Source organism: Pipra filicauda, unplaced genomic scaffold (assembly GCF_003945595.2).
Source record: "Pipra filicauda isolate LSUMZ 115617 unplaced genomic scaffold, ASM394559v2 scaffold289_size944018_pilon, whole genome shotgun sequence".
NCBI lineage: Eukaryota > Metazoa > Chordata > Aves > Passeriformes > Pipridae > Pipra > Pipra filicauda.
Genome location: NW_024104408.1, coordinates 568,935 through 587,905, shown reverse-complemented (window position 1 = coordinate 587,905; position 18,971 = coordinate 568,935). Strand labels below are relative to the sequence as shown.

Sequence of the window (18,971 nt, the reverse complement as noted above, 5' to 3'; positions counted from 1 at the left end):
ATTTTAATTTTGTTGTTAATGCAGAACTTCTCTTGGTAGTTTAGCACTCGAAGTTACTTGTTTTTTTTCTTCCTTCTGTTCTTTCTTTATGCATACAAAAATATACATTAGGCTGAATGAAATGTCATCCAGCGGGTGGCCATGTAATTTGAAGTAGATGATAATTAAATATTTTACCATTTGCATTCTTACCTGCTTAAATTAAGCTAAGATGTAGAAGGACTTTAGGGAGGCAAGGGAACTTACACCATGGTTCAAGGAGGTGACTTAGCAGGATAGAAGTGACTCCTTTGAATGTCTGAGTGTTGTGTTTTGAGAGTCTGTGAAATATGTAGTGTTTTAAATCATTCAGCAGTCTGTCTTATTGCAAAGGGTTTTTTTGTCTCCTTCCCTATTGTTGCTGTATTTGAGTTGGTTATTTTAAATAAATTATTACTCCGGTGAGTCCTAGTTCTATATTCAAGAGACTGTTTTCCCTTTCTTCTACCTGCAGTAAGCTGCCAGTATAGTTATTTGAGGGGATACTACTCATCATCATCATAATAATTTCATAAATATTTTTGAATATTTTTGGTATTTCACTCCCCCATTTTTCTTTTTCTCGAGTCTGAGGAGGTGACTCACATATACAGAATATTTTGGGTTACAGCTGTTCTGTGTTTTCAGTCTGTCTCATTCTTTCACATGGGCAAAAACAAGGAGTGAATCTGTTTTTTCTGCTTTTCATAGCACTGTTGGTCCCTCTCAAGAACTAATCCTCACCTTTTTCTTCCAACTGTTGCCCTTGGTACCTAGGATGAAGTTCACACACCCTGCCAAATATCGAAATAAGCTAGTTTTGTAGAGGAGACTAATGTGAAGATTAGAGCAAGAAAAATCATCCTTTCTAACCCGAAGATGTGATATGGCAAATCTTCACAGGTGTGCCATGACTTCTGCTGCTCTGGACGTGTGCAGTGGCTAATTGTATAGCTCTGCCTTTCCCCAGGCTGGGATTTTTGTATGGGAACTAACACAATTTTAACTTATTTGCTAGCTTTTCCAGCCAAGCCCTACAATCTTCTTTCAGTAATTCCTGAGAGTCCATTTCCCTGGCACACGAGGCTGTAGAGTCAAGGATTATATTCTAGCTATAATTTATGATTAACTAGATTTATGGCTGAGATCCCAAAACAGCCTCAGTACTGCGGCCAGAGGAATTAAAGCCAAAATGGAGACTATCACTCTGAATTGTTTGCTCCTCTGGATTTCAGGAAAACTCTTAGTTATATTTGAAAAACAAAAACAAACCCCAAATCCAACCCAAATACGATTTGCGGTTGTATAACAATTCAATTTCATAGTGAGGAATTCAGCACTAAAACACGTGAAGTCCTCAGCCTTTATAGCACTGAACTATTTAATTTAAAGCCTGTTATCACCTAAAGCTGCTGCAGTGAATAATGCACATTAGACCCTCTCCCTGCTCATGCAGCCCCCTCCCTCTGCCAAACAGAAAGTGGTGGGGGGCACACACAAAGTAGGGTTTATTTTCACCCGTGGTATTAATCCTTACTCATTTTAAAAAACCTGCTAACGGAAATATTTCCATTCAGCTCATTAATCAATTGTGATTTTCATTCCCTTGTTTTGTAAAAGCTGTTGCAATAAATACTTTTTTTCCACAAAGCGAAAATCTAAGAGATGGATGCAGCAAGCGTAATTAATAGCACCCAGTTACAGAAGATCAGCAAGTTTGTGAGATTCACATGCTGCTTTACCATATGGCTGCCCAGTAGGCGAAAAATTTGATTAATGTTTTGAAGTAGGTTTTTTTCAGCAAATATTACAGCCCCAGATGAGGAATTTTACTTTCGAGTATTGTTAGATTTTACTAAAATAACAGATCTTTTTGATTTAAAGCTAAATAATATTTTGATCTCATGAAAACTCTACATGCAGAAGAATTACAGTCCTGCTGGATAAAGAATGGACCCTATAGCTCGCTTGTAATTCAGCCAGTAATGGTTAAATTTTTGTTTAATCTTAGTTTTCCGTAAGTTGGTTGATTTAAGATAGCAGTACAGGTGCATGGGTTTTGTATCAAGGATTTTGCCAGCAAAAATAGATCCATACCAAAGTGAACTGATCCATTCTAACTTGTCATGCTGTTTTCTTTTATATTTCCTTACGTAAATTAGTCGAAGTTAAGCAGTTTACTGATAAAATCAGTAAACAATATGTGGCCCCTTCAGTAAAACATTGCTGTAAATAATGCTATATGAGCAAAATTCTGTGATGTGCTCGTTTTGCTTGTAAGTAAGGAATTGTTGGGACAATTGTAATTAGTACTTAATCTATCCACCCCCTGCCACGTTCACCTGAAATGAAAGATATTTGCAAAAGTGCATCCGAGGAGTATCACGGCTTAGGATCGAGTGCTCTCATGCAAAGCTGACACACAGCGGGAAGTTTTGCTTTTCTCACAAATTCTCAGTTTAATACAGGGAACATCAGCAGCTGGTAAAGAACAGATTCGGGGTGCTGAGGCGAAATGGAGTGGAGAGCAGCTTTGAGTGGAAGTCTTGCTGAGCTTCCAGAATGCTGAGGATAAAGCATTACCTAACACTGCTCTGCCACGTTGGTTTCTTCTAATTGCTTCAGGTAATGCTGAGGTTTAGAGTCTGGTGGGGTGATGCTAAGGGATGAAAGATGAGAATTTCTGCGTTTAAAAACATGCCTTTTTGCAGTTTTTTTTTCGGTTATGTAATCTTAGAAATCGGCGACTGATTGTAAGGGTGTGCTAAGCCAAGAAATAATTCTGGTTCTGTACATACCCCCAGATCAGAGAGCTTGGCACAAAGTGCTTCTCTGTGCTGCTGATTTCAGGGCACGGAGCGAGAACTCAAACCTAACAACAAAATAAAGCTCAGTTAAAAAAAAAAATAAATAAAAACTTAAAACCCCCTAAAATAAAAGTTTTCTCGAGCCAGAAATTTTCCCCTTTGACAGCTCTAGGTAGTGCATGACCAGAGGGGCTGTCCAGCTGTGTTAGTTACTGGTGTTAAACATCAGAGGCAGCAAACCAGACTGTGAAGTTGTTTTTTTTTTTAAGAAAATCTTGAAATGAAGCATAGCTGAGGTAGTGAAATGATGGTTATTACTTCTGGAGAATACAGATGTCAACAACAACTTGTGCTTTAGATTCCTAGGCAGCTAACAGATGACAGAGCAATGTGAACAAATCCATACCTTTAATACAGAAGGATGGATTAAATTGTTTTATTCATTTGAGACAGGGCAGTTAATTAATTGATACAGGCTGACCAGGCTTGTGCTATTTGAAGATTGCCTGTAGAAATTTGTTTTCCTTAATATTATCAATTTTTTTTACAAATTGCACAAGGTATGAACATTTTTATTAGTACATTTTCCATGTATTATCTTTTTTCTTGTCTATATCAGTTACTCTCTTGTCAGTGATTAATTTCTAATAAGAGCACATTTTATGCTATAAATGAATATAAAATGTACCAGTGTTTCCCTTAACCTGTGACTAAACTACATGCTGATGTTAAGATAATCTATTACATGCTCATTAAAATGTGGAGAAATCGATATTTTAGTATTTAATTTTCTTTGTTCTTAGTTTTCATTGAATTATTTAAGAAATAAGCAGAGTTTTCAACCATTTTAATAGTGGGGCTAAATTTTTAACTGATAGTGTCTGCAAAAGAAAGTCACTGGAAGCTGCTTGAACTGTGTGATTAAATTATACCACTGGATGCAAATATGACTTAATCTGAACGAATGGAGGGTGTTGGGGATGTTACTGGAATTGTCACACGTTGTTTGGCTTTTTAATTCTGTAAATAAAGGCAAGTGGTGACTCTGGTCTATGAGAGCAGTTTCCTGTCACATTTTTAACTGTTTCTGAGTTGCTGTTCTGCTCAAACCTGGGGGGGAGGTCTGTGAGGGGTTGTCTGTACGAAGAGGCTGTGGAGTGGTCACTCTAAAAGGCTCCTCAGTGTAGTACTTAGAATTTTAAATCACGCACATAATTCAAAGGTAATCTAACTTTCAGTGTTGGGCTTAAGTCCGTTCAGTTAAATGGAGAAAAATGACTGACATAAGGAATGAGTTAGTGATTTATTGTAGGAAAATGACTTCTGTAATATAGGAAGTATGGTAAAAGGAACAGCTTAATTATTTAGGGGACACCATTGAAAAAAGTGCTTTTGCAGCATGGCAAATTGTCTAAATAGGAGTTGTACAGCAGGGGGTTTTAATAATTCTTTCTTAAAGACAAATTGTAGTGGTTTATTTTTTTCCTCGTAAGATGGAGCTCATCTGGTTGTTTAAAGTAGTTTTGTATTTGTGCAGTTGAGGCAGAAAAGCAGGCAACCAAATAATTTTGTTCTTAACCCTAAAGGCACAGCAGCTTTTAACTGGTGCTTCCCCAGATATCTACATTTTGTTTGTGCTTTATGGAATCTTGGTGTCTAAGGGGTGGCCAAAAAAAAAAACAGACACTGAAAGTTATTCTGAAGCCCTTGTTTTCAGTAGGTGACATGAACTTTTAAAATGTGAATTTATCACATAAATATATGTGGCAGTTTATATCTGTATGACTAAAATTTTAAAAAAATGATATTTGATGATTTATAAAATATCAGATAAGATATTTGGTTTGGCTTTTTCCATATGTTGTTTGCTTTTGATTTAGGGCCATTCTTTGCAGAAGGACGACAGTATCATGTTATTTTGACTGCAGCTCAAAATTTTTGGCAGCATCTCAGATAAACAGAATATTTGTGGCTAATTGGTTGAACATGTTCAACAATTATAATTATATTAAAACCATAATGTGTTTGAACATTTGCCCACTGCGGGCTGCTAATATGTTCTAACTTAAATTTCTCTCTTTAGGACTGGAGTTAGCTTGGAGCTGGTTTTATTGGAAGTATCTGTGCAAAATTTAAAGGCACATCTAATAACACCAGCCTGTTTAGGAGTTTGCCACTGTGTACAATTTATACACTTGTTTTTAGAGACTTATAATTCAGTCCTAAAATTTCCTGTCCTCCTGACATCACACATCTAAACTTCTAGTGTTACTGAAAAGAAATAGGACTCAGTATTATTTTTATTGAGTAAATTTTCAGAACACCAGTTTGCCCTTCTATCAAAGACCTACAAATTAAATAAAGAATTGGAAGCTTCTCCGCTTCTGATGTTTTAAATCCCAAACATCTGATTTACATTTGCTACTGCACTTTAAGGGAATGGCAGTAGGCTGAGTACATAGTGAATACAGAGGTTAGACACTGAATTTTCAGAGTGGTAATGGAATTTTGAGCGCAGTCTGATGGGTTTTTCAGTGCACAATTCCCTATTTTTGTTTTGTTTTGTTTTGTTTTTTAACTTCCAAACAGAAATCCCAGTCTAGCCTTGCTTCCAGAGTTGTTAGTTGTTATTACTGTAGGGGAAGTAAATAGTGCTGGGTTCGACTTAAAAGCTTTGGCACTCGATTACCTGAAGAATCACCATTGTTTTGTGTGGATGATACCCTGCAGCTCGAAAAAATAGAGGCAATTATGCTTGCAGCCCCTTGTTTTAATTGAGTGAGGCATAATGACTTCTCCTCTATAATGCTCCGTGGACTCAAAGCTGCGCATGAGCGGCTCCCCGGGGACCTGCAGCGTAGCCTTTCCCAAGCACATGTTTTTTTGGGGGGGGAAGTAGCTGAAAGGAGGGGTCAGCCAGAGGCTGAAGCTGGCACAGCAGGAAGCAAGAACCAGAACCAGCTCTGTCTCTGAGGATGTGATCAGCCTGATTTCTGGTGGCTCCCAGGGTTTTGTCCCCAGTGCCAGCTGGGCACCAACCTTTGCGTTCTCCACTTCTTGTTGTGTTTTTCCACCTCAGCAGTTCCCCTCCCTCTGTTTCATGTTGCAGCGAGGTCTTTCTGTTTATATTTCTTTACAGAGAGGGTAATCAGACACTGTGATGGGCTGCCCAGGGAAGTGGTGGATTCTCTGTCCCTGGAGGTGTATAAGATGAGACTGGATGTGGCATCAGTGCCGTGGTCTGGGAACCACAGCGGGGTTGGATCAAGGCTTGGACTTGATGATCTCAGAGATCCCTTCCAACCCAGCTGATTCTGTGATTCTATGATATGTTTGCATGCTAAACATTTTCTTATCTTTTGCTTGTATTTCTTTTAAAAAAAATTAGATTCAGAGATATTTAGGGTGCGGGTTCTTGTTTACGTTTCTGTCCTCAGAGAGCCTGCACTGTGTCCCTTGAAAACCAAATGAATTTAATGCAGTAGTTTTGTCTTTCTGTTCCTGAGTTTCCATATCTCTAAAATTAACCTGCTTTTGCTCTTGGCCCTGGTAAAATGCTTTGAAAGATACTGTAAGAAAAAAGGAAAACCGCTGAACACCTATTTATCTTCAGTATAGCATATGGAATAAATGCTGGGTTATTCTCCATTTTCTATGGGTTAACTGAGGCCTCAGATCTGGACTTCATTCCCTGTAATTAGACAGCAAGATGTGTTTGGATTGGGAGGGCAGGTTCCTGCTTGTGCTGGGGGTTGCACACCTGGAAGCCCACTGAGCCTGGCAAAACAGCACCTGACTCCCACAAAGTGCCCAAAGTGGCAAAATGTCACCAGAAAAAGAACTGAATTGTGGCCACTTTTGTGATGTGAGGGACCTGTGAGGAAAATCCAGACCTTGTGGTGGGGTGAGACTGAGAAAACTGGGGCAGGACTGATGAGGACTGTGATGAAATGGAAAATAATTCCTCTGGAGTGACATCCCTGGGAATAATGAGTGGTTTTAAGATGTAAGCAGTTGATGGTGAGCTGTGATGGAGGTCACCAAATCTCACTGTCTGTTTTCCAATTAACCAAACCTGACTTTGTTTTGATTGGATCAATTTTAATGGCATTAAGTGCTTCTGAGCTGGATAACTTTTGGAAAATTGGCCTGACAGTCTTCAGGGAAGTCAACCTTTTAACTGTCCTCTTAACTTTTTGCTCTCCAGAGCAAAAACTGAACCACTTTTGCTGAACTGAAACGGACAACTGGGGAAGATGCTCGAGGGGCAGAAGGAATGGTTGACTCAAATAACAATATTTAATTGTTTAGGTACTGATTTGGCAGCAGGATGGAAAACATGGCTGTTGATGGAACTCTAATGGAACAAAAGCTATGCAAACATTTCCCTTAGCCAAGTTAGTCTCAATTTCTTGTGAGAGTTAATTCCTCATAATCTTAGAACATATGAGAGTAATGTCTGTCTCAGAGTGTGGCTGAATTAAATTGTTCAGGGTTACCTGTTCAATTAGAATCTCTATTGTGTAAGTCTATACTAATAGTGGTTCTTTGTTGTTTTTTTTTTATCTTTTTTGACTGCTGATATAAAAGTATAACTTTCTCTTATTATTTTAATCTTTACTTTTCTTCCTGCATGGATCATTTATTTGTGAACTGGTTATTTCAGTAAGGGCTCAAAGGTAATTTCATGGTTTATAGAATTTATATCTGAGGATTTAATGAGGAAAACATATTGTTTTCTAACACATGAAATAGAGAATCTTTCATTATACTTTTATTTTCCTTCTCTAATATTACATGTATATCAAGTTCAAAGCCTTGAATACACCTAAGTATAAAATTATTCCTTTCCTACACATGGGAAATATGAATGTTTGCGACTCAAAAATCAACACACACAGACTTAGGAGGTGATTTCATTTTTAATGAATCTACATGATATAAATGAACTACTCTTCTGTTTGTGCATTGTGCTGTAGTATACATTGGAAAACACAATAACAGTATATTACTTTTCTGTGATTTAGATTAGGAATTAATGCATTCAAATGAATTTAAGAGCCTTGGGTATAATTCATACAGGATGCAAGTCCCTCAGTAGACCTCTCATGAACATTATCAGGTTCAATACAGTTTGCATGGTCAAACAGATTAAAATTTGACCAACCCCCTCTTTTTGCCATTCATTAAAGTCAAGAATCAGTTTCAGTGGCTTTCTTCTTATTATTCCATGTGAGGAAAAATAAGCAAAGACAAGGTTTCTGTTTGGGATATTGACGTGGTAAAACGTCCTGTTTTCAGTCTGAGTCAGTTATGGCAGATCAGGTTGGAAATAAGGCTGCAAAATATCAAATTCCTTTTTTTTCCCCTTTCTAGGTACATTTTGTGAGAGCTTTCACTTTTACCTAGTGCGGAGTTCTCAGTGCCCTTTCACTCCAAATCAGAGTCATTACCTGCTATCTGGATTGCGTTTGTTGTGTGGCTCGTGCCTTCGATTTACAATTGTGTAAACTGGAGGATGCTCTCAGCATCAGTTTGATCTTTTGATGGATCAAAAGCTTTGCTGGGCTGCCTCCTGAAGTACTTAAAGTATATCTGACTCCCTCTTTTTGATATTTTAGTGATTTTACATCCTGTGTTAATTATACCATAAAGCACAAAATCTGTTAGCAATTTTCAAAAAGTGTCATGCTTAGAAAGGTTTTGAGCACTTGAGACTGATTCTGGTGTGATGAAAATATCCTTTAAAATAGCTTCTAAATTCTGAGAGGTACAGCAGGAACTAATTCCACTTCCTTGCAGTGAAGGTTTGAAAGGATTGTGCTCTTAAGTACAAAAAAATCTAAAATGGGTCCAATACTTTGAGCCATCTCACAGGGAAGCTTAAATACAGATTTTTACCTCTGAGGGGAGTAAGCATTGTAGTAAGTACTCTTCAGCAGTAATGCCCTTGTTTGGTGATTTATCAAAAGGTCATTGGAACATTGAAGTTCTATGAAAGCGAGTGTTGTGTACCCTGGAATTGGTGTCTGTGGATGTCCTCTGTTCATGTCACCCTTCAAATATTCTTACTGTAACAGAGATAAGTAAAACCCCCAGTAAACTGCTCATACTACATGACCAGGGGAATCAGGCCAGGAGCAGGCACATAGGCTATGCAAAGTTATTCAGTCTCAGCTAAGCAGGCTTATGGATGTGATACATGGAGTAGGTGATTGACTTTGCCCATATATTTTTTCAGAACAAGTTCATCCTGGTTTACAAGGCTTAAAGTTCCCTCAAATGCCACGGAACTGACAGGTGTAGCTGTCCACTACACTGCACACTCCTCTATTGCTGTTCTCTTTTTTCCTTTTTTAACCTCTAATTAAGTTTGTACAATAAACCTGCTGCAAATAGAAACATCTCTCGGGTTCCTTCGGTGTCAATTACGCTGTGAGAAAATGAACACTTTGCCCTTGTATTTCATCTATTCTTTATAAACAAAAACACAAAATTGTTTGTTAAAATCTTCAGTGTGAAAAGTAGAAGTAATGATGTATGGCACAGTTCCTGAGAGAACCAAAGAAAGCTTCCAGAAATTAATTTCTTGATATGCTGTTGAATAGTGAATGAACCAACATCTATGCCTGTGTTTTGTCTTTAAAAGTAGTGATAGTCCATGTCACTCACTTTTTACAAAACTAAGGAGTCCAAGGGCAAGTTAAGGCTGGTACTCAGAGCAAGGATCTTAAAAGCTCTCAAAGCTGAAGCTCATTCTCATTGTTTTTGCTTTTGCATGAGAGGAGGGCTCTGCGGGTTTTCAAGCCATCCCAAAATCCCAGAGATCAGAACGTGTTTCCTTTTCTTCTTGTAGCCAGATGTGATTGATCACCCAAAGAGGGAAGGAGGAGCAGTAGATGTACAGTGCTGGGGAACTCTAGAAAGTTTTGTGCTGTGTAGGAGATGTATTCTTCTCAGAGGGCTTCTCGTTTGATTGGGTTTGGGGCTTTTTTTTTTTTAGGATTGCAGCCTCTCACTTATGTAGCTCTCACGATGATTTAGTGCTTATAAGACATCACTGAATATCAAGGAAGCCTTAATAAATCTGAATTGGTCTCAGTGTGGATGGAAATGAAGATGTGTTTTTATTTCATGTTGGGATGATAGAATGAATTATATCAGAAATCTGACTCCTAGAAGAACTGGGAATTCTTGAAAAGCAGTAAAGGAATACCACAGCCAGAAAAGAACACTAAAGCTCCATAGGAGGTTTTTGCTGAGAAAGAGCAGCATTGGTGGTGTATTATGTTAATGTTTGGAAGATATACCAGTGCTACTGCCAGGGTGCAGCAAGAGCAGGGAGAGCCTGAAGCCAAGGGCACCAGGGCCCAGCCTTAAAGCATCTCCTGAGCAGGGTGGGCATGACAAATTGCCTGAACAGTCCCAGAAAAGACAAGAGGGTGACTCAGGTCCAATATACTGACTTGCTTTTAGCAGAATATTATTCTAGTTATTCCCTATGATTTCAGAATAATACTTCTGTCTGTAGTCTCTGTTGTAGTACTTTGACATGTATCACCACATTTTTATGGGAAAATCATTTCTTTTTATTGTAACTTTTAAATTTTATTTTTCATTAAACCTGTTTTATTGACTTTAGAAACGGATTTTAGCTATAGCAGTGTAAATCCAGAGGAAGTGAATTTATGCTGTTTTTATACCAGTAAGCATAATCTGGCACACACTTAAAAAGCAAAAAAAAATTGAAATTGTATGGTCAGCAGTCAAAGCTTCTTGTTAGAAAATTCTCGATCTGTAAGAGTGCTATTGATAAAGGAGCTAAAAACCTCAAAATTGATTTATTTGTTATCAGCTCAATACAGTTTGTCTGAACACTGAACTTGCTTTTTTGTTCTTCTGTGTGATAAATGTATTTGCCTATGTTGTAAAATCCAAGCTGAGATAAGCTTGTGTACAAGCTGAGTACAGGACTGGAAACCAGGATTTCCAGAATTTTGACTCTTGCTTCTGTCAGTAAATAAAGTTGTGACCTTAAGTGACCTCTTAGGTCTCATTTGTAAAAAAAAAAAAAGGTGAATTCTGGTAGCAGTTTATTTCAGAGTCACTGGGAATTCAGCATCTTATGAGATGACACCTTGTAATATTGGTATATTTTGTTTCTGTAATTGTAAATTGAGAAAAGGATAGTCTCTTTTGGACAGTCTAGTTATGCCCTGAGTCCTTGGTACAGGCTGTGTAGTTGCAGTGAACAACCTACTCCAGGCATGCAAACTGGGAATTAATGAGTACTGAAAGTTTGGAGTATTTCAGGCTTTATGGTTTTTCTTTTTGCTGAATTATATAGTTACTTGAATTACTTGTTTCGCTGCACTTAATTTATCATTTTAATTTCAGTGAATGTTTTGACAGTAAATGTTTTGTAAAGTGGCTAAATACATTTTTATTGGAAAGGCTAAAGAAGTGCAAGTAGCATTCTTACTTTCCTGTGAGTTCTATGGTATTAAAGAGGCTGAAAAATCTGGTTTGGTCTTTGCACAGAGTGTACACGTTCTTTACCTACTGTGCTTATTTTTCCTGATGTAGTTTAGTTTTTTTTTCCTTCCTTGCATTATTTCCTGCCTGTGCCTCAGGAGGAGTGAGAACACCAGCAGGGCTGAGGGGTGGTTATGACCACAGATGACTTGTCTGAAGTCTTATCAGTCGAAACATTTAACGATGCAAGGCCTTGTTTTTTTCCCCCCCATAGTTTGTTTTTAAACCAATGCTTTAAAAGGTGAGTTGTGCTTCATTAATTTTTTTAAATGATATGATCTACTTTTTGTGCATAGCAGCATTCACTTAGTTTATACCATAAGTGACCTAGTTTGCATTGTCTTTCAACTCTATAAATTACCCTATTTTTTTCTGCTGGTACTGAGGTTTGCTACTAGTCCTCCTGAAAAATCAGGTTTTAATTTTTTTCTGCTGGTACTGAGGTTTGCTACTAGTCCTCCTGAAAAATCAGGTTTTAATTTTTTTTTTCCTCCCTTCTGGCCAAATAAACATAAAGAAGGACGAGAAGATTGGAATCAGGGCTGGATTTATGGCTTCTTGGAGGCAGGTTTTATTCTCAATGTGCTGCTGCTTTAGCTTTTGATGAAGTTATTTCATTCATCTCTGCTATGACTTTGCTACCTTCAAAATGCCTAATGTGCATAGGTCATTCTTGTTCAGATGTTCTGCCTGGATTTCTTTCAGTGTTGAATTATTTTGAAGCAAGTAACTGGATAAATGAGAACTATTTTGTAAATGCATTGGGTTTGTGTCATGTGCCGTATTCACAATGATAACTGAGTTCTGAAGGGTAGGCTTGACTTCAGTTCATTTTTTCCTGAAGTTTCTTTGAATGGGTGAAATGCTTCTGCCAAAACTGTTAATTTCTGCATGCTTTGGTGAGGATTTTGATTTCTAAGTTAAAATTACCTCACCCTAGTCATTGTCGTTGCTCACACTGTGGCTACAATACACAGTTCGGGTTCTGGAAAGGAAGTTTTTACATTTGTGGACTGCTGGTCTTAAAAGCAGGAAACCAATTTTATATCCTTTACATGACAGATATCGAATCAATAAGGCATCAGCCTAAGGTTACACTTGATGTCTCCAGTGAGAAGACAATAAATCATGTAATGTGCATACAGGTATATTGACCCAATTTCTCTGGGCTGCCTATGCAAAACTGAAGGTGATTGAAACTAAACCATTAAAGTCTTATAATGGCTAGCATAAAGCCATTTTATCTGCTTTTTATGATTTGAGATTTTAGTATTAAAAATCTAAGTACAGCATTTAAGTCAAATTGAAAAGTCATCAGGTCCTGTGCCCTGTCTCAGATGATGGTCTGTGACAGATGGCTAAAAAGGGAGAATAACAGTATATATACAAAATGATTTTTCCCTCTCTGTACCCTTCTGGTTTTCAGCAGTTTGGGAACTTTTCAGAGCTGGATGCGGCACTCACTTAAATAATTTAATATGCACAAGTAGACTCATCTTAGGTAAACTTGTTAGTTCTCATTTTCAACCTGTTTATAGCTTTGCTTTCCCAGTGTTTTGCAGGTATATATTGGGGAAAAAAGAGTCTGACACATGTTGGAATCGGTGGGTAAAGAAAATAGTCCATTTGTGCTTTCTGTCTTTGTCATCAAGTACTTTCTGAGGATAAAGAGCTTGATGACTGTCACTCCTTTTATGTCTTGATTTACTTTCTTGTGGTGAGAATGTGTAGGTCTGGCAGCACAGGGCATTTTTATTGGCATATGGTGGTTTCAAAAAAGGAACATCTGAGAATGAAGATGGAGTGATTGATATAGCAAAGTCTATCAGTAATAATGTATTTTTTTTTCCTTGAAATTTTCATATCTCAATGCCAAACAAGCTGTCAGTGTGGGTAAATAAGTTGAGTCCATTCAAGATGAAAGATTGCTGCTGTACCATTAAGAATAAGCCCATGTAAGTGAAGAAGGTTTTATAATGCTGCCCTGCACTGCTGGAAGTCATTTTGTTCTTCTTTTAATACTGGCTATCCTTTGGAAGAACTGGACTTGGCATGGGCTGGACAGCAACCAGCTCTGTTGCAGGTGTTGGAATACTGCTTGAGAAACCAGTTTTACTTCTAATATATGTAAAAATACACAGAGGATGAGAGTGTGGGTCAGAAAACCCACATTTTCAACCCTGTTTAGATAATGGAGCATAAGAGATGACGTTTTCTTAACCACAAGATAGACTTGACATAGAGCCTGTTCTCCCTCTGAGAATCAGGCAGGAGGCAGTTCCAGATGAATCTGGAAAGGACACGTGCGAGGAGAGACATTCCTTGCTTATCTCTGTGTCCCTCTAAAAGCCTGATTGCACCCTCCCAGCTGGAATTTGTGCAAGAACGTGTTCTGGAGGAAAAGACACGTGTTTGAGTGTTATGTTTGCAGGGAATTTTACATTCGAACTGGAATGAAAAAGCACTGCTTTCCTTCCCAAATGAGCACCTATTTTGTGGCTTTATGGGGGATTCTTTACTTGCATTTTAAGTATCAAACCATGATATTTTATTAGACTTTAATTTTCTGAAAATCCTTCTTCTTTTTTAATGCACTCCTGCAAAAGACACTCTTCCTTTTTACTATATAGTTACTATGAATCATTCATTTCTATAACTGCTAACTCTTTTCATACAAGCCATTTCTGACTCATTATGTCTAGATGTTCAGCTCGAGTACTGAACAGTAAAGTTATGAAACCCACACCTCACCACTTTGAGGAGAACACTGATTAAAGTCACTTCTGTCCGTGAAATTCTGAGGTGTGTCTAGGTAGCCTCCTCTAGGTTTGCTCTCTGCTTTTGTCTCACATCAGGAATAATTTTGTTATTCTAAATCAGTAGGGCTTGCAAATGGTTTTGGCCCTCATGTGTGGGTGATGGGAACAATTTAAACTTCTCATGTGGCTTTACTAGCCTGCTCTGTTAGAATATATCTTGTGTTGCTTACTGAGGTTTAACTGGCTGGCTGGAGAAGTTCTGGGCTGAAAGAAAAGCGCATTTTTTTTCATCTTTCTATCACAGAATCCATGAAGGCATCTTACACTTCATCTCTTGAACGTTGTAAATGATAGAGCAAATGAGAACAGCAGAGTTATGGGGGATGTGTTTACCCCAATTGTCCTGTTACCTGCTCCTCAGAATTGTCCTTTTCTTGCCACATGTGCTCGTGTGATGCCCATCAACTCCCCATCTGGACCACAACTACTGGTTTAACAATAGTTATGTATGATTTTAAAGGGCTGTGAAATTCTATTTAGAGAGAGTAATGGCTAAATATAATGTAAGTTAGAATTTACATAACAAGTTATAAGTTGTATAGGGTATAATAACATAAATAACTATAATAAAAACTATGTATAAATAAGATCCTTGGTATCATTGCGTATTTAATTCATGTACTGAAGTCATTCAGGGACTGTTCTTGACTGTAAAATGTTGCACATAGAGATTTGTAATTGAAAACTTTATGATATTATGATTTGTAGTTAGAGAAATAAAACTAAATTGCAATTTTTCCTAAATTGAATATTCCACTGTCTTATACATCTTAGCCTTTCTGACCTGGCCTTGCATGATGCTTCTTGACTTCCTGTCCTGCTGTCATTTTCTTTCATATTGGTCTGGCACTTAGTCTCACTGGAATCAATAAGGTTGCTCACATGCAAGTGTTGAATAAATAATTGATTAAGGAGTTGCTACACTTGTCGCATCTTTTCCTGGCAAAGGAAGCCAACATAACTGTTTTTTAAAACTTCCATTCTTCCCTTTTGCTGATTATCCCTCACTGCTTCCACTGAACTAGCAGAGCATGGTATCTACCAGATAGTCTGACTGTTGTAAGCTGGAATATTCATTAAGTGATGATACTGCTCAGTGGATGCAACAACTGGGAGTAATGGCTATTCTGCAACTCTGTAGCTCAAACCAAAAGACTTCCTAGTGTTTCTGTCTGTTTGCCTTCTAAAAATTTTAACCTGCTCAGTTTTAATCTAGAATGGCAAAGCGTTCTTGGACATCGGTCACCAACCCTGACTGCTGCACTCATCAAATCCTAAATGAAATATTTCAATAATTTGGTGCTCTAGGAAAGCTCGATAGAAAATGGCAGATAAAGTGGTATCTATTGACATGAATAGTCCCAGTGAAGTTTGCCTGGCTGGGTTGACTGGGTTTTGTGTATTTATACTTATAGGTAGAATTGCAGTAAAAATAGAAACATTTCTTGACAGCCGTTGTGTATTGTGACATCTGAAATTGAAACAGGCACTTCTAAGTTTTCTGCACATCTCCTCAACACAAAGGTTTTATTATAACTCCTACTCTGTTATGGTAGTAGTTAAACTATAGTGAACTTTCTATAATGGGAATGCACTTACACTGAAGACAGATGTAGGATTTCTGTAGGAGATGGAAAATAAGATATCCCAGGCAAATAAACACCTGATGACTGTGCCCACTGCAGTCACACTAGCAGTGTGATTAACCTTTTTATCTTCAATTACGTTCCTAAGTGATACAATTTGTTCCAGTAAAATAGTGTGCAAATCCAGTCTTGTTCAATATTTCCCACAAATACTCTGACTCGCTGTTTTGGTTTATGAAATTCTTTCTGTTGTCGTGGTTCACTGGCAAGAGAGATGAGGTAATTATGGAGCAGTTTTCCCACTGGTTTCTCTCCAGTGCATAGCTGTAGTCAATGCTGTTAGACCATTCATATACCCAACTGGCAAAAAAAAGTAAGGAAAAAAGGTTCCAATATCCTTACCAGAAAAGATGTTGATGCTGCAAAAGTTACAGCACTCATTTTGTCATCCTACATGTTGCTACGTTTGTTTTGAAGTAATGTTTCATTATTGCTATTGTATGATTAAATATTGAGAGTATCGCTTTTCCAATTGTTCTAGTGCAGTATTTAATGAGTGCAATTAAATGGAAAAATTACCTTTTTAACTGATGATAGTCTATTAATGTCTCTGTCTGTTCAGAAAAGAAAAGAAGTGAATTATTAGAATGACAAATGAGTCAAAGTTACCACGGTGATGGAGAGGTGCGATTCCCCTCCACATAATCTTCAATTAGTGATCTTTGTAAGAGGATGTTTTTCAAAAGGGTAATAGAGAAGTAATGAGATCAGAAGGAGGTCAAACCCAGCCTTCTTCGTTTGGCAGTTTGATTAATTTATTTCTCCTTCTTGCAGATTGCTGTAAGGGGCTTTTGTCACCCAGTGTTTTCCATGGGACTCTAGTGGAAGTGACTGCTTATGATAGGCTTTTGTGTATCCAAGAATGTTCACCCGCTTGGCACTGAAGGTTTTTGAGTGCTTCAGGTTTGTTCTTTAGTACAAGCACTCGCTGGCAGTTCTGAAAAGGAAGTTTTTTTGGAAGATACAATCCTTGGCTCTCCCATGTGTATTGTTATGAGGACATAAATGGCCGGACATCATAACTGGATGCAATGCAGCTCACTTCTCCTTCAGGTGCATTATAGATATAAGTCAAAGGGCAAGGAGTGAAAGAATGGCCCGAGAATGAAGTTGCAGCGAAGATTCTTTCCCCACCATATCTTCTTGAAAAGTCCCTCAGTATTTCCATGTATGTGCACAGGTACCATTTATCCATCCTTCAGGCATTTTTGCCTGGCCCCTTCTCTTTCTTACCACTTGTGTAGAAAGTTTTACTTGAAGGACTAATGAGCTATTCATAATGATGGTCATAAACCTGAGTGGCTGCAGCTCCATGCAATATGTTAAGCCCACCAGTGCCCTATGCTATGAGTACAGTTACATCCATGTTCACCTTATTCTCAGTGTTGATTCACCTCTTTTAAAATATTCCAAAGACTGTTTTTTTGCAAAACTGAAATGCCAGTAGTGTTTTCTCAACATTTTTCTCAGGTTTACTTATTTGTGCACTGATCAGTTTTGCTCTGCTGATAGTTGAATGTATTATTATGCTTTCAATTTTGACATAAATTCAGTCGTTCTGTAAAGTAACATGTCAGTAGAGGAGCAGTAGATGTTAATTTAATATGACATTCTCTTGCTAGCATATGTGACATTAACAGTTGCATGATATCCAAGACTTAGCTATGTGTGGGTTACCTCAGTTTATGCTCAAGATACTCAGGCAGCTTTTATATTTGGCTTTGGTGAGGGTAGCATTGAGTTTTCTGGCTTTCTCATGCAGGCTTTGAAACAGTCATTTAACAGATGTTCAGATTATTATTATTATAATTCCCTTTTAAATGTTTCACCAATAAAAAGAGATACTTTGGATTAAATAGATCATAAAATGTTTCTTTTGTACTGATGATCATAGAATAATAGAATGGTTTGGGTTGGAAGGGACCTTAAAGACCATCCAATGCCAACCCCCCCCCGCCATGGGCAGAGACACCTTCCACTGGACCAGATTGCTCAGAGCTCCATCCAACCTGGCCTTGAACCCTTCCAGGGATGGGGCAACCACAGCTATGGACAACCTCTGCCAGTGCCTCACCACCCTCGCAGGGGTCAAGTCCTTCCTAATATCTAATCTAAACCTGCCCTCTGCCAGCTTGAATCTGTTACCCGTTGTCCTATCCTTGACATGTCCTTGTAAAAAGTCCCTTTTTCGTAACAGAGCTATGCAGACATCTGAGGAACAAATTGATTAGACTAGTTTTTCAAATCAGCAGAGATTCCATTTGGTTAGTATGATACAGCACATGCCCTGAAATACTGGCCTACATTCAGCACTGGTACAAGCCCTTTGAGTTATGCCAGCAATGAATGTGGCCCATTCTCTGTGTCCCATTAGGTATTGCCTGTGCCTCTCCATGGCTGCTGAAAACACCTTTGCATCCCAGACAGTTGGGTGGATTTCTTTTTGAGAGGGAGTGTGGATGGCCACTTAGCACAAGGGATGGGCATTCCCATGGTTGTGCTTCCAGCTTTGCCATGGAATTGTTGCAGGACTTCATCTGGGGATGTGGTTCTCTAACTAAGCCTCTGTTTTCCCATCTGTTAAACAGAGATCATGTTCCTGACCAAAGATTATTGTTATTGTTTAATATTAATATGTTAATATCTCTTTTTATTGGTGAAACATTTTAAAGGGAATAATAATAATAATAATAATAATAATAATAATTCTGAACATCTGTTAAATGACTGTTTCAAAGCCTGCATGAGAAAGCCAGAAAACTCAATGCTACCCTCACCAGAGCCAAATATAAAAGCTACCTGAGTATCTTGAGCATAAACTGAGGTAACCCAGACATAGCTAAGTCTTGGATATCATGCAACTGTTAATGTCACATATGCTAGCAAGAGAATGTCATATTAAATTAACATATTAATATTGTTTAATGATTGTGAGAAGAATGTACAAGCACTGTGACCTCCCATCTGTGGATGGTACAGGTGGACACAGGACCTCCTTGGCCAGCCAGGGAGCTCAGCTAGTGCTGCACAGGGTGCCTTATCTGTTTTCACAGAGTTTGTCCTCCTGCTCTCTGTCACAGCAGGAACATATTTCTCATTCAGAATTTGTCTGGGGCTGCTAAGCCTTTTGAAATGGAGTTTACACC

General features: G+C 38.1%; 1 protein-coding gene across 3 annotated transcripts in view; it reads left to right on the top strand.

The window, feature by feature from the left end:
- Positions 1–18,971, top strand: part of WWOX (WW domain containing oxidoreductase) — a 493,697-nt gene that overhangs the window by 63,696 nt on the left and 411,030 nt on the right. The window contains exon 6 of one of the 3 annotated variants that reach the window (XM_039382883.1): positions 14,424–14,473. The exons of the other annotated variants lie outside the window; for them this stretch is intronic. Within the exon in view, the coding sequence (XP_039238817.1) occupies positions 14,424–14,432 (9 nt within the window). The 3' untranslated portion in view covers positions 14,433–14,473. Of the gene's footprint in view, positions 1–14,423; positions 14,474–18,971 lie in introns of those variants that run through there. 3 annotated transcript variants of the gene reach the window in all.